This window comes from Wyeomyia smithii, chromosome 1, assembly GCF_029784165.1.
Source record: "Wyeomyia smithii strain HCP4-BCI-WySm-NY-G18 chromosome 1, ASM2978416v1, whole genome shotgun sequence".
NCBI lineage: Eukaryota > Metazoa > Arthropoda > Insecta > Diptera > Culicidae > Wyeomyia > Wyeomyia smithii.
Window position 1 is genome coordinate 26,732,494 of NC_073694.1, and position 16,449 is coordinate 26,748,942.

The 16,449-nt window shown below is 40.4% G+C and overlaps 2 protein-coding genes and 1 pseudogene across 3 annotated transcripts in view; 1 reads left to right on the top strand and 2 right to left on the bottom strand.

Annotated features, from left to right (window-relative positions):
* LOC129719022 (uncharacterized) overlaps positions 1-1,715 on the bottom strand; it is a 37,174-nt gene extending 35,459 nt beyond the window's left edge. Inside the window, exon 1 of one of the 2 annotated variants that reach the window (XM_055670341.1) lies at positions 1,373-1,706. The gene's annotated coding sequence lies outside the window, so the exon portion shown is untranslated. Of the gene's footprint in view, positions 1-1,068 lie in introns of both variants that reach the window. The other variant, XM_055670339.1, reaches the window with a different exon arrangement.
* Positions 1,716-2,642: 927 nt separating this feature from the next.
* LOC129718808 (uncharacterized) lies at positions 2,643-3,724 on the top strand (annotated as a pseudogene).
* An 8,973-nt stretch (positions 3,725-12,697) lies between these two features.
* LOC129718316 (GATOR complex protein NPRL2) lies at positions 12,698-14,134 on the bottom strand. The gene is made up of 2 exons (XM_055668968.1): positions 13,773-14,134; positions 12,698-13,710 (listed from the first exon to the last, which is right to left on the bottom strand). Exons 1-2 carry the CDS (start codon positions 13,982-13,984, stop codon positions 12,729-12,731), a joined length of 1,194 nt encoding a protein of 397 aa, XP_055524943.1. The 5' UTR covers positions 13,985-14,134; the 3' UTR covers positions 12,698-12,728.
* Positions 14,135-16,449: the final 2,315 nt, after the last annotated feature.

Sequence of the window (16,449 nt, forward strand, 5' to 3'; positions counted from 1 at the left end):
GAGTGAGCGAGCGAGTGGCTTGATAAGTCGTCCACATTTTCCGTAGCTGATATGCGCCGAGGCGAGTTGAAGCGCATTTCTACGTTTCATTCGTTGTGTGACTCATCAGGACTGGACGACGACGACGTCGGTTTATGCATTGTTGAACGAGATAAAACGTCTACCCCAAAGGTTACAGCACCTACTCTCGGGTTGGGATACAACTTCCAGTCGAGCGGTTAACCTTGACGAGAATGGCATAAATTCATTTGCAATTCAGCACTTTCAGCTTAGCTCAGCTCAGCGTTGAAATTGTACACCATCTGTCTGAAGCCGAAGTCATATCATAGCTGATGACATTGTGGAATTTACCTAACTTACAGGCAAACCATTGCATTCTACTTAAATTACTAGCATACACATAACTACCAATTCTACGAAACAACAAAGGTGAGTGATTCAGTTCAAACCCCCCGCCCGACCCGGGGGGGTATAACCCACCTATTCACCACGCGACTGGTGATCCCCTGGAATCAAACTCCCGTCGCAATACAGGCTGATCGCATGCAAAGCAAAGCAAAAAAACACACAGACCATGTCTGTTGATTTCTGCCAACGTAAACAATCAACATTAGCCGCTAACAAAGTGCCTACTTCATCATTCAATGGAGAGAACAAAAATAAAATAAAAAACAGACGCAAACGCCATTTCCATTAGTGTTTAAGAGGCGAGAATGAGGCGAAAGTAAAGTGACTATTTGCGTATCAGCCGGAAGAAAGGTGGCTTGGCAGTACACGTTCTCTCTCTCTCTGCCTACCATAGGTGCCAGATGTAGTCATGTAGGACTAAATCTGTTGAAAAATAGAAACTAAATTGATGAGTTCGGTAACTATTTTAACAGGAACTGTTCGTCAATTAAGTGTAGAAAAGCCATACTAGTTAGCTGATTCAATTTCTAAAAAACTTCGTCATCTTATTACAATGCTAACTCAAACGTGGATCTATGTTCCTAGCATCTCTGATCACTTCTCTTATAAGAAAACAAAACAAAATAGTTTAACACCAGTAGTCCGAGGACACCTTAATACCTGCTTTGTAGCGATTACACAATAGGCTATTGTGCAGTGTTGCGTATCCAAACTAAGTAGGCGTTGTCAGCTCGATAATCCAATTGCTGGGGGTGCACTGTTGCTCAGAGGGCAAGAGCATACGTATTGGGTGTGCTGGAAACGCGCTATACCAACTAGCACTGCGGCCGCACAGAATTGCACAAGCTCGAATACATTGCTACTGGTCACACTAACACATCCGCGAGTTGTTAACTCGTTGTGCGCTTCGCAGCCGTGTTTTGTCGATCAGACAAAATTGATTAGACATCAAAAATTGACTCACGTAATGCGTAATGTTGAGAAGGTTTAGACTATCAGTTGAAATCACTTAATAAATGCTCGCTTTCTTGCTTGTGGTTGCACGGTTTTTATGACTAAATTAAATGGCAGGGGTGCGGTATGTTACACTTTGTTATACACTAAAGTTACATGATTAATAACACAAAAACTCGGTATTGCACTGCTTGCATCTCTTTCTCGCTCGAACGAAACTTGATCCCGCAATGATTGATGCACTAGTAAACACAGACTCACTAACACACAAGCGCACTGTCCACACGAAACGGCCACAGGAAGGAAGCAGCGACAGAACAAAAAGCCGAACCGTACGCGGCCGCAGTCGGCTCAAGAATGAGTCTCGAAATCGGCTCAACCTCTGTATGTAGCCGTGCTTCAAATCATCGGTCTACCGTCAAAGTGAGTTCGATAGCATGCTATAATAAATCATGTTTGGAAATGGCTGCCGACTTGTGTGCAAGTTATGACAAAAGGAAGAGTTTACTCATCTCTGAATCTCGTGTCGATCGCAGAAGGCATAGGACAAAACAAAACCCACTTCTACTGTGCTTCTAGGTACTCTTAGTTTGATTCAGTGAAATAAAAAAGAGTATTTTCAGTCAAAATTCAGCTGAAAATACCTCAAAAATATTGCTAAAGAAAAAAATAAACCAAAGCTGAAATGGACTTAATCTAGCTGAAAGTGGTTTTAATAACAGAAGCCTAACCAAAATAGTAAGCAATGAAGTTTCAGGATATCTCTATAACCCAGAAAAAAACATACAAGTTTAATAATCAAAAAAGCACCCCGAAGAAAAACAAACCAAAAAAATGTGGCTCCTACGGCGGCTTTAAAAGCATGAAAATAAAACAATTTCAAACATGTCTCTAAATTGTATAAGACAGAAAAATTCAACGTGCATCTGATAAATCGGAACAGAAGAAGGGATAAAGAAATCCATCGGCTTTAACCGGAGTTTAAGAAATAAATGAAAAATTTAACCAAATATAATGATGTCAAATTTGATTGAAGGAAGAATTGTGAAGCCCTAGATCATTCTCAACCGAAAACCGATTTACTCTTGTGAACGGCTTATCGTCACTCTAAGTAACTTTATGTACTATCGTGGCGCCAGCACCAAACCGAATAGCGAAACTTTTTTTACTTCCGAATTTTCTGTCACTCACCGTTCTGTCATTTTTATGTCATGTTCGTCGGCACTATTTAGTTGTTTATGATTGAAGAGCTTGTTTATCTTACATCAAAAAAATTAATATTTCTGCTTTCATTTCTGTATAAAATGTCTAATTTAATTATCCAAAATGTTCGACAACGCCATGCAAGTGAGAATACCATCTACCATGCATTATACGGTTATTATTTTTTGGTAATGGCAAGAAAAGATGTCGCTAGAATTTACGGGAAATCACTGTCTACCATATGTGAATGGATCAACAGATACGAAACAAACGTATTTTTCCGAAGAAAGAAACGTGAGCAGGTATACAAGAAATTCGGGATCCATATGCGGCAATGGTTAGTTGACATATATTCCAAAGAACCAGTATTATTCCTAGACGAAGCCAAGGTTAGGTTCCAGCTACATTTTTTTACTACAATAAGTGTTTCGTCTATCTGTGCAATACTTCATGAATCGGGATTCTCTTGGAAAACCATCGAACGGAGAGCAATTCAAATTCGCGAATATGAAATAGTGCGGTTCACTAGAGAAATGCTATCAATTCCGTGGGATCTCTTCGACCTCGTATTCCTTGATGAAGTGAGTTTTAACAACAAGGACATGTTAAGACGCAAGGGATATGGAGTAGTTGGACATAAAGTTATATATAGAGGGAAATTCTGCAGAAAACCGAGGGTTTCATTGTTGTGCTGTTTGGGTATGAATGGTATGATTGAAAGCTTTCATTCTGAAGGAACTTTCAACCGGAAAACTTTTTTCAACTGCTGCAAGAACTTCGCTTTAGTACATCCCCAAGTGCAACGGTATCCGGGATTTATTCTGTTTGGATCATGGATGGGGCAAGAATTCACTGCGATCCAAATATTGTACGTTACCTGAGATCGATTGGAATTATTCCAATTTTCCTTCCGGCTTATTGCCCTTTTTTTAATCCCATCGAAATTGTATTTGGACTCATGAAAAGGGATTTCAAAAGACACCATGTTGAACATAAGCCTGCTTTACCCGAGGTTTGTGAAACGTTGAACCGCTTTAAAGCATATTCCTGCGTCGACCTGTTTAACCGTTGCGGATATTTTGCGGGAGGTACTTTCCTACCTGAAAAAGGCCTTTCCCAGGATCCCAAATACATGGATTTGCATATTATTCCTAAATAAAATATCTACAATCTTTTTGGAATGAAAGTCAGTCATAGTTTTATTTTACTACTGGTACGCACACATAAAAATCATCATACACCCAAGGCGAATTGAATTAATTAAATCACTGATTAAAGTGAATGATCGATGTTGTCGCAGTCAGTCACAGATGCAGACAAATTTTCACTTAGTTCTGTCTCTTCTGGGCGCATTGTAGTTTCTAAAGTTGAACATGTTTCAGTTCCATATAGTCCTCTTGATTGCGTCGCTTCTACCTTTTGAATAGCATTCTGCAGTATTTTGCAAGCCAATCTCAAATCGCTCTTGACATCCGCAATGCCTTGCATCCAACCTTCATTGATTGTATTCGCCACAACCATTCCTCGATGCACTGCCTGGAGGCGAGCTGCCTCAGAAACCGTTGCCCAGCGAAAGTACTTTGCTAACTCAACAGGTTGTGCATCAGCCTGTTTCAATTGGTCTCGTTTTGTGCTGGCGAAGAGCTGATTAGATTGGCCCACAATAGCCAAGAACTTAAGTGTCCCTCGAGGTCACGATGTCTTCTACGCAATTCATTAGCCAGCTCCGTATCATTACGAACCGAGTGTGCACCTGAACGATCCGGTGTTTCTGGAGTTACCAATTTTCGCAGTAAGCTCTGGTACTGTGCATTAGTTACAACATTAGTTGAATATATATATACACATATATATTAATTGGCTTTCCACGCCATTTTGTGATTGTTCGATGTTTTAAATCAGTAACAGAATATTTTTTCTTCTTTTCCTTATCCTGCAGAGTGACAAACCGCTCAATATCGTCTATGTCAGGTTGCTCCTTCTCTTCCCAATAAGGGACATCGTCACGAAAAACTACTTCCCGACGTACATACTTCTCCACTTTCTGCCAAATCGAAAAAAAAAAAACATCGTGCATGGTGTCTCCTCCGATGTCCTGTTTTGCCACCTCCTTAGGTCGCAGCTGGCTCCGGAATAATCGCTGATAAAAGATTCCTTTGAAGGAAAACAAGCTTTCCTCGCGCGCACTAGTCGGAGGTGAGGAACGAGTCACATCCTCCTCCTCAAGATGCTCTTCATCTTCGTATGAGCTGAAACAAAACTTTAATAAAAAGATGTTATGACAAAACAAAAGTTTACTTACTCATCCATCAAAATAAGATTGTTGCGGTTTGTTATAGAAAGCTATTCACATGTATAATAATAATTTAAACGCGTATTCACATGCGCACAAGCCATAGCATATGCCTTAATGTTTGTTTTTGTTTTGACCGCATTCCAGTATTCTGCTGCCAGAAAATTTTAAATTAACGTCGGAAGTAGTCAGTGTTGCTAGTTTAAAAGCGCTGAAATTTTTATTTAAATCTAGACAGACAATATAAACCTGTGCGAAATTCGAGCCAATTTGCGATTGTCCTGCAGTTTTTTTGTTTTCAAAATAAATAAAAACTGTTCTCCCCTCCTAGTTTTCCCTACCATAAAAGTTAGATCATCTAACCGAAAAATTCGGTGTTGAAGTAGTAGCTATTCATCTTCAATTATGCATCACATATTTTTACTTACGTTGGTGGTCTGTACGATGAATTGAATGGAGGAACGATTCCTGCTACGGAATGGAGCCCGGAATGATGTGCACTCAGCTTTAAAAGCATCGGGAACACTTCCAGCTTAAAATCTTTTTGGTACTCCACCTGAACGACATCATCCTTTACACCGTTATCACCACGATGTACCGAAAGATTTCCTTCAGACTTGCGGGGCATCTGATTCATTAGAAATAGTAGTTTTTTCAAACAGGGCCAGGAGGTGTGTGTCTCGAAATTTAATGGGCCTTCATCGCACTCTTGCAGTTCCTTTCCCAATTCCTTGCCGAAAGTATTCCAGAGATTTATCCGCAACATTCACTGAAAAGTTGGAAAAAAATGTTACTTGGACGCAGTATAAATCTTTCCTTAATTACACTTACAAGATACATTTCCTCCCAGCTAAATAATCAATTTCTTCCACAGCTTTCCGACTGTCGATCGATCTGATTGCAATTGGTCCAATGTCATTTGGGCATATTAGTTCTTCGTTGCCGTCCTCTGTGTTGAACTCGATGCATGAGGATGTTTAAACAGGTATGATATTTACATCTGAAATCAGAACAATTTTGTTGAAATTAAGCAATGAATTTCAATAATGATGTCAATTTCTTAAAGTGCTGGCTCTTTAAAGGCGAAAGACCATTTTTTCAATTACCAAAGTCCATGACGTGCATATTGCAGTTTTGGGTAAAAGACCTCTAAATCCAAGTGTTAAACTGCGTATGAACTTTTACAGTATAAAATCAGGTTGGATTAAAATGCCTCTCAGAACGCCTAAAACTAAAGAAAAACCCTTCACAATGCTATAACGACTTGATTGTACGAATAAACTTGAAGTTTAATATTTGATGACAGTTTTGCACTAGAATGCAATGTTCTGAAACTGTGTTTCACTGTGTTAGAATCATCAATGCTTTTCAATTAAAATGTGACAAATAACATAATTTGTTTTACAAAATGTGAAAAAAATATCAGGCCAGTTTCCCTGTCCCATCTTAAAAGTAATTGCATATTAGTCCCATAATAAAGATTAAGAAAAAAATACGTTTGTATTCAAAGTTTAATGTTGAGTAATCTATTGTTGAGAATACCTTAACGAAAAACTAATTGAAAATAGCCTTTCATTGAAAACAACGATGAAGACTAGCTAACAGTTTGTAAAATGATACTCCGATACTGCAATGAGTGGGTATTTCTAACCTTTCTTACCTTCGGCCACTAATGGAATGATGGTATTAAGTAGAGCAGCTTTTCTCTCCACGTCTATTCCTTTTGGCTCACTTTTTGTTCTCAGCAGTTCCTGAAGCTTGAATTTTTCAGACGAAATCCTTTTTGCTTGTTTCACTGTTAAAACCTTACAGCTTTTTTCGTTTCGTACATCCACAGTGCTGCTGTAATGGAACTCATGTGATCCACTCCTTACAGAGATGTTGTACCGGATTTCGTCAGTATATGGCCGAGGTTTCAGTTTGTTAAGAACGTATTGCGAGCAATTAAAAAAAACGGGGAAACAAATGGTCAGGAAGTATGTCCATCAATTCCACATTAGCTTTCGAACTTTCGAATGCGTTATTGAAATTGGTGTAAGTTATGGGCGGACATCGCAGCATGGCCCCTTCAATGGCAGCGTGAAAGCTGTCGGCAGCTATAGAAGTATGCCAAAACTCAAAATGTTTAAGAATCAATTCCTTTATTTAACAATCCTTAGAATTAACAAGATCCAATGAACGAAAAGGTTCCAATTTTTGTCAAGGTCTTGCTAAATGTAATAAGTCTTCGAGCAAACACCACTGTCTTCAGTTCATCCACACGGGAAAGTTGAATAACCTAGTTGTAATAAAAAGAAATTTGATTCTGCAATACTTCGAAACACTCAAATTTTTAAAAAGTACTTTTTGTAAATCGACTGGCAAGACTTTGGTTCCTGGTTTTACATCACGATACATTTTCTGAAGAAGCTTTTTTATCATTTGAAGCTTTCGTCGATGTTTCTCTCGTAATAACTGCGCTTCTCTTATACTAACTGCCTTTTCTTTTCACGGGCTGCTTTTCTCCTAATTTTTTCCGCTTCAATTTTGTTCTTTTCTTGCTCTAATTCTTTGTAAAATTTTCTGAATTCTTCGCTGGTAGCAACAGTGGGTGATCGAAAACGATATTTTCTCACAGGCTCTGCTACTGGAATAGGAACCGACGGTTTAGTAAACCCATCCTCGAAAAAATGCATTGCAACATCCGTTGTTATTTGTTCGTTACAAACTGAGTCGTTTTGAGATGAAATGGTATGTTGCTCAAACGATGCGGGTTTTTCCTGAATATTAGGACGATCAACTGAAATAAGATAACATCTGGTTAAACATTGTATGATTCCAATCATCAATGTGTAAAGCTTTATCATGTATTTCCGACTTTCGAAATCCGTGAAACCTCGTCGACTTTTTGTTTTGTGCTGTGATGTTCGCTGGATTTTCCTCTAATGGTCTGCCGAACATAAAACAAATTTGTGTCACTGTCTGGCCCAAATTGTGTTTGAATAATTATCCTCAAATCTCTAGCTGAACAACAGTAAGATCTAATTCGAGCAAAACATTTTTAGATTCGAACTCATTAAGAGTATCGCTGGTCGGTTGCTTTTGGGTAAGGTGATTCCCGAGATTCCCGAGTTAATATATAGTTAATTACTAATTGCTTGAAATGACGGTCAATATTTGCTTGTTGTGTGATATCAGACAGCCTCCCCAGCTGGTCTCGAGGTACGATACTGGCCTAACAAGCCAGTCGTCGTAGGTTCGAGTCCTGACTCGGGAGAGACTGTTAGTGTAGGATCGTAGCGCTAGCCCCGCAATTGTCCTGTACACTCAACGGTTGGCTGCGAAGTCTGTGTATAGTAAACAGAAGGTCGAGTTCCGAATCGGAATGTAGCACAAAGGCTTTGCTTTGTGATATCAGATTATTTGTCAAAAATATTTGCTGATTTATTCAGCAAATGAAAAATTAGGCAAATTTTTGCTTCGTCTAATGTTGTTCTCGGCTGGTTGGTTCACTACTGAGCGAATAACTGGTTTGAATTTTCTCTTTGTTCAATGACGAAAATTCTTGAAACCTATAAATTGATAAAAAAATTGAAATTCGTAAATCGATGCGATCAGAAATAAATACTTCGATAAAACTAAGCGTCAGTGCAATTTGGGTCGTGGTCGCTATTTCACATGAAAATCTTTTTTTTTTTTTTGCATATTGCGTAGATATTTAAATGCTCTATAACTGACTTATTTTGAGTCATATTAAAATATTGTTCTGCCAATGACGTCAGACCAATCGTCAAAGCATAGCAAATATATTTGATAAAAATGAGCGCTTTGCTCCCGTTTAAGCAAACAAAATTGCTTAAACACTCATCTTTCTCTTCAACAAACTAAAAGCATTGGACACTCCAGTTTTTGATGAAATGTAGCTCGAATGGATTTGAAAACATCCTGGACATCAAACACCAGCGGTGATTCAGCGGACTTGAGCAAAGTTTTACAAAAGGAAATTAACCCTCTAGTGCACAGTGCCGCCTTTAGACGGTCTTTAGTTAAACCTCCAAAAAGCTTCAATAAGAACTTAAAAAATGCTTATAAAGCTGCATAGCGATTTTTTCGAAGTCCGTTTAAACCTAATTTGGGCACTAGGGGGTTAAATTATTTGGCTTAACGGAAAATTGTCAACGGATCTTATAGGATTGCTCAACGACATGAAGACCTTGAAACGTCCTCTTCTGCAAATATTTGCAGCAAAAATCGATTGCGAATTGCTGATGTAAACTTGAATATCTTTTGTTTTTTAATTCGCTTGACATGCGAATTTGTAATGAAATTGTAATTTTCATTTTTGATCGAAATCGATTCCCGGGAATATTGCAAACCCTACTTTTGGGCTGTTGAAGATGATGTTTGTGGATATTTTTTTTGTAAAAGCATTGCATAGTACACTGCATCTGGGTTCTACGGATAAAGACCGCATTTGCGGAGCCCGTTGCACAAAATGGGTGATAAGTTGGCCATATGATCAACCGTCCGCTTCAATAAAGAGAGGCTGAAGCACATGTGTTGAGTTTGGAAAGACAAATCATTTCAATTTGTTTCTCCTTGCAAAACTCAGTGGTCTAAAGAGAAACATGCGATCTATGATCATCTACGACAAGTAAAATGGGAAGAGTTACCTTGGATCGCAGTAGTCATGGCTGGAAAACATTTTCTAGATACTAATCAAATGTCTCCTGAGTCATCCATCCAGCTCCATTCTTCCCAATGACCAAACATTCGAAGCGCTATTGACGATATCTGCTGGCAGAAGTTTGTACGGAAACAATACCTTCGGTGGCCCAAAACTCCCTCCGTGCTCCCGGACAACAACACCTATTCCTTTTTGAAGTTGGCATTAGAAGTGTGCACATATTTTTCTCCTGTTTTGGCGAACACGGTTTGTTTTGTTAAAACAAGACGGACGTCCATATTGAAAATTCGACTCAGGTGCATCAGAACATTTTGCAAGCCAGCCTCTAGGATATTATTATGTACTTCCAACTAACTTCGTATTTTATCCTCTGTGACACAGGTTCGCTATTTGGTAAGAGCACTCTGTATTCTGCGCGAAATTTTGGGATACCGTTTCAGGAAATTATTCAACCATTTGCGACCAGGAACATGGGTATCGACGAAACTAGATCGCCCAATCGATTTGAGGTAATGTGCCAGAGATGTCTTCAACTGCTGAGAACCCAGCAGAAATCCAGCTTTCGTCATTAATTATCCGGCCTTCCTCTTGCATTGTTAATGCCGTTGACCTTCCGGGGCACGTCCCACAGTTCAACTCAAAACCAGCTGAAAACTTTGCACGAAGTGTTGTCTAGAGCCGCAAGCTTTTATTATGATCGTATTGCATGTGCTTCCGGTAAATTTCGCTGGAACTCATCTCTGCAAAACTGCGCATAATTAAGAGCACAAAATAAAATTCGGTGCGTAAATCTGCGAATTATTTTGTGCGCTTTTTTGGTGCTAAGAGCTATTTAGCGTAATACCCTCTCAGCTGGTCTCGAGGTACGATACTGGCCTAACAAGCCAGTCTTCATAGGCTCGAGTCTCGGCTCGGGAGGGACTGTTAGTGTCAGTGGGATCGTAGTGCTAGCCCGCAATTGTCCTGTACACTTAACAGTTGGCTGCGAAGTCTGTCTATAACAAACAGAAGGTCGAGTTCCGAATCGGAATGTAGTGCCAAGGCTTAGCCTTGCTATTTAGCGTTAGTTAGTATTTCGTTTTTACTTAAATCATAACTGATACTCACTATTCTTACCAACTACGAAAAAAGAAGAGAAAATCCTTGGCGCTAGATTCCGATTCGGAACTCGACCTAGTAATAAATACCATAAAACATAAGTATAAGGGGCCATCCACATACCACGTGAAAAGATTTTTCCGCGATTTTGACCCCCCCCCCTCCCCCTCCGTGGACAACTGCCCATATAAATTTTCAAAAAATTTTATGGACCGTGGACATTGACCAAACCCCCCCCCCCCCCCACCAAAGCTGTCCCATGGTATGTGGATGGCCTCTAACAGAAAATGCGCAGAATTATGCACGGTAACGGTAGAAGCAGTCGTGGATAGGGTTCCAAAAAGCGACATTCAGACCTACACTGGCGAGTTCGGACTATGGGCGCGTCAAGGGGCGTCGTGGTCTCGGAGAATGAGCGAGAACGATAGTTCTCTGGCAATAACAACATGGTCGCAGGGGATCCACTTACCGTGATGTATATACCGAGAATCGATCGACCACACCTGCAATAACCGAAAATGGAGGCGAAGTCTTCTTGATGTCCGGAATAAACGTAGCACCGACATCTCCTCTGATCGTCACCTTCTGATTAGCAAGATCCGTCTGCGCATCGCGCGAATTCAGCTCCAGGAGAAGAGGCCCGGATGGCGATAGAACACACGCCGACTAGAAGATCCAGCTATGAAGAGATTGTTCGTTGGCAACGCAGAGCAACAATCAACGCTCATCAAGAACTGCTCGAAACTAGCGAAAATATTTTGGGTCAGCTGTGTATCCAGAGGAAAGAGTGGATCACAGATGGAACCAGATGAAAGATAGAGGAGCGGATAGAAGCAAAAGCCGCGATAGAGCGGGCAAAAACCCGAGGAACCAAGAACGTAGCCCGTCATCGGTATTTGGCTCTGGAGGGGGAAGTAAAACACTCTTATAGATGGGACAAGCGAGCGTGGGCAGACTCCCTGGCTGATTAAAGGGAGAGATCCTCAGCAAGCGGCGATATCCGCCTTCTTCAAAGATGACTGTGGAAAAAGCAACTGGACAGCTACTTACCGACTCCACTGACCAGTTGAAACGCCGGTTTGAGCACTTCAAACAGCTTTTTAAAGTTTCGACAGCCGACCAACCATCATCATCTTGACGGGATCCGGCAAGGGTGCGACGTATCATTCACGTGAACTCTGAGGCCCTTTCACTACAAAAGATCCCGTTCATATGAACCGGTTCTTAGAAAAGAGCGGAAGAACGAACGGCTCACGAAATAGAACCTCGGTTCTTTAAGCGCATCAGAACTGATGGTTCGCAGGAACCCGAAGTTTACCGAGACAACACGAACTGTTAACGCTCGTGAATCATTGTGACAACTAGTGAAGGAAGTCGAAAGCTTCCAATATTTCGACAACCAGATAACGTCTAACGGCAGTACGATGAGCGACACAGGTGCAAGGATCAAGACGGCTAGAGCGGTTTTCGCGAGTCTACGAAAAGTATGCAGATCGAACCAGAATAGTTTGCGCACCAAAAGCGGAATTCGCAATTTTTATCTAAAAATGCTATTTTTTATTTTCTACAAATGTAATTAAAAATTATTTCCTCCGGCATTGCGCCGCATGTGGGGCGAAATAAAAACAAACCGATCAATTTCGCCCAAAACGAGATTGGTGGGCATGCCCCAGCACCCACCACTGCAGTGGTCAGCAGATGTGTACGGGTGCATATCATGGGAACTACCAAACCTTATTGGCCCATTGCCGCCGGCTGGATCTTTGGGAGATGATCCTGCGAATACTGCGGGCTCGGTAACGAACAATGAGGGGGAAAAGTAAATTAAATTAAGCTTTGTTTTGTTTGAAAATCTTCAAGAAATTAGGTGCTCTTAGCAAACAAAACTTTAAGCAAAATTTGATAATCAAATACGACTGATCTACAAAGCAGTTCAAGTTTAAGCCACTTTGATTTTTTCTACCAAATCATTCTGGATGTCGATTATTGGATGCCACCTTGCATACAACACTTTAACTTGCATGCATTTTTCAAGGTAATTCTCTTCAAACAGGATCGCAATCATTACAAAGTAATTCATGTATGGCAGTCTTCTTATACTTTACCTTATTTCCAAATAACGGTAACATTTGAATCCACATCGATATCTTCTTCAATCCGCCGGGGCGACAGCCCCGTCTTGCAGCAAATCTCATCCAAACTGTTCAGCCCGGTGTACAACTTGTGCCGCGCGTTTGGATACGAACCAGTAAAGACGGGATACTTGTTGATGCACCGTATCAAACAGTGCTGCAGCCCAAAAGTAACCAACTTCCGCTCGTCAATCCCATTATCCCGGGGGCACAGCCGCTGGCAAAGCGCCCGCAACGTGACGCCGTGCGTCATCTGCGAGTAAAAGGAAAGAATTTTGTGCAGCGACGGTAGCATCCGCTGGGGTTCCTTCTCGCTTTCAATCCGCACATACCGGCGGCAGTCTTCGGCAAACTGACGATCCTTGCTCAGATTCTGCAGGTTTCGCGTGCACATGTACACGTTACTATACTTCAACAGTGGAAGCAGCTGAACCACTCCGTAGTACACCAGATTCTGAATGCACGACTTGACCAGTTGATTCTCGACGTCGGCTTCCGCCGCGATTCGTGCCACATGATTAATCCCGTTGATAAACGGAACCACCTGCTGCGTCGTCAAATCCCACGCCTCCATCGAAATGTTCTCGAAGCCCTTGCATATCAGCGGAACCAGATGATCTTGCACCGGTGGGGGATCCGGTTTCAGTTTAAGTATTTTTAAATAAATTGTCGTTTCACCCTCCACGATTGTGGCCACCTGTTTCTCGTTCAGATCGCGTAGAATACAACCGAGCAAGTGTTGAATGCGCGAATTATTTTCCGGATTGGATAGGAATGCCGTTTCCTCTTCCATCATCAGTAGGTACTCGGAGAGCTTTTTCACGACTGGCTCGTGCTGCACGGAACGTGCCCAACTATCGCACACGAAGCACAGATTGAAATAGAATGCATTGCGCGGATAGCGCTGGTGGTCAATTCGCACCGGGTAACCAATCACTTTGTGACCGAGAGCATTCCTGAAAATTAAATTCCTTTACTCTTTTCTAGTAGGTAAACTAACGAACGAAATAATACTCACACCGTCAGCGTGCAACGCTGCAGCTGCGGCTTGGGAATGATGAAAAATCGAATCGAGTCGAACACCTCCTTGGAGATGTAGTTGTCCGGCACCTGGCAGCAAATTTTCGACCCAGCCGTGGCATGAAACTCACTGAGCAGAATACATCGAATCGGTCCCTCGCGACCGCAACCCTCGTAGAACTGGTTGGTGGGATTGACCATGGACATCATTTTTGGCTTACCTTATGCTCTTGGTACAGTGGCATGGAGTCGAGAAGAATTATCTCACCTAATTACGCCGATTTTCTAACAATACGAACTGTTATCATTGAATGTTTACTTTTCAACTGATCGCCCGCTTATCACATGAGACATGTGAGCGAATGCTGGTAGACTGGATAGGGTAAACAATTTACAAGGGGTGCGAAAATGTTTAATGCGCTACCTTCCTCTATTTCAAATAAGAGCCACGTTCGAAACATAGCTGGCGCTGTTGTACAAATTATGATATATTTGTGTTAACGCCTCGAAATGTAACGAAATTGAGACCGTTATTGCAGGCATGCAACAGTTGTGAAAACAATTAATCAAAGTTACATGTACGTAGTCTCCATAAATCAAGAAAAAATTAGATTGCAAAATTCGAGTTGATCGCGACCAAGTCCCGTTTCACCTTAAGGCCGATACGAATTACATTTTCATTTTATGTCACCTCCTATTCAAAAATGTTAAAAATTGGAAGAAGAAAAAAAAGTTCAAGCCGTTTTGTTAATATTATTGATCTTGCGACAGCTTAATTTAGCAACAAACAAGTCCAGTGACAGTGAAAGTGTCATCAGAAGGCAAGCCAAATGATAAATAATGATAATAATGTGATAATTTTAAACACACCTTTGGATGCAAGTTACAAATGTCGTAACTTGTACACAATTTTTGATGAAAGCTATTTGTTTTTTTTTTCTTCTCAGTGTTATAAATTTTTCTTTCCCCTCAGCTAATTTTTATAACTGTGGACATAAAAACTATTCAAAATTTGTATCAGCCTAATAAGTTGGTTTGATTACACTGTTAAACACAGTATTTGCTCTAGAGCTCGAATTGAAAAACAAAAATTAAAATTATAGGTTTTTAACCATTTCTGTGAATTTTGGTGTTCCTAGCAGAGATAACTTTCGGGGATTGAAATGAGTTCTGGCGTAAGCAAACGTACAGGTGACGAGCCCGACGAGCAATTACTCTGCGGCCTTTTGACGTACTTCTGCATTCATTAGGGGCACCAAAATTTACAGGAATGGTTAAAAAGCTATAATCTTTTTAGGGCGAATTTTCAACAAAAAATTGAGCTTTAGGGTATAATTTTTTTCATTTTTGTCGACCAGTGTCATCTTCTGTCTCGCATATATTCATATATGAAAAAAATTCTTGTGCTCTTGAATCATCTTTTCACGCATAGATTTTCGGGTCGATAATAAGCGTAGTCTTACGAGCACTGAATTATGATACCCTTCAAAGACATTTTCAAAGACATTTGTGTAAAATTTTATAGTACTGGCACTACCTTATCAGATACATAGCTCAATCAGCGACACCAGCCTCGTACGATTACGAAATAATTTTGTTATGTCAATAAGGACACCATGCGGCGCTAGTGTAAACCATGATGTATAAAGACATGGTGTAACGATATGTCAAAAGCAGAATCGGCCATATTGGAAAAAAAATTGCCAGCGAGTAGGTTTGTTTATAAACAACTAGGGCATACAAATTATCGCATCTCATAATATATCATTTGGATGCATTTAAATCAGAAATATGGCAATGCTACATACCTTGCTACCAATATTCATCAATTTAAGAAACAATTTTCAACTAAAAACACCTGAATTTGCAGTATTCAATTGCCTAGTTAGTAAGGATGTATCAACGAAAGCGAAAAAGTTATTCGCTGTTGCATAGTGATGCCTTATCTCCAACCCTCCAAAGTGAAAAAACGCTTCTTCTCCCCGCGCCTACTTTTTGGTCAAACCGTTGCACCATGTTCTAATCATGGTGTAAACGAGATTTCAAACGTATTTCTGTTTGAAAGTTTACACGGAATTTTCGGTCAATATTGTTCATATTCCCGTGTAAACTAGGATATAAGTACTATTCGATGTGCAAGAGAGTGTTTCCCCTGTACTAAATAATTATTTGGAGGGTCTCAATCACGCTATTTTACAAATCTCGTACGGTAAGGCAAAAATAAAACAAAACTTAGTTTCCATACAGCTCCAACTATTTATAGAACTTGACGGTTTTTACTAGCACAACAGTTGTAAGAAATGTTTACTTTCAGTAAAGTGACAGGAACAGCTTAATACACATTAAAATGATATCAGAGCATATTTGGGTAGATAACTTTTTTGTTTATTTTTTTCCTTTCTTTTCGCCCATGGGCCATGGCACAATTGCTTCAAGGAAAGGAAAGTTTCAATGACGAGTACATGAAGATAATAAATCAAAAACAAGTGCTCATGTAATCAACTTTGTTGACACACAACTCACTCGTAGCGGGTAAGACATCCCTTTCCAAAATGATTGAGCCCAAGTAGCTTTTTGCCACTTAAACCCTTTGATTTTGATTGTCCTCACCATTTAGGCGATTCAGATTTACATTAGACGCCCCGGGGCGTCATTCGTTACAACACTCACTCACT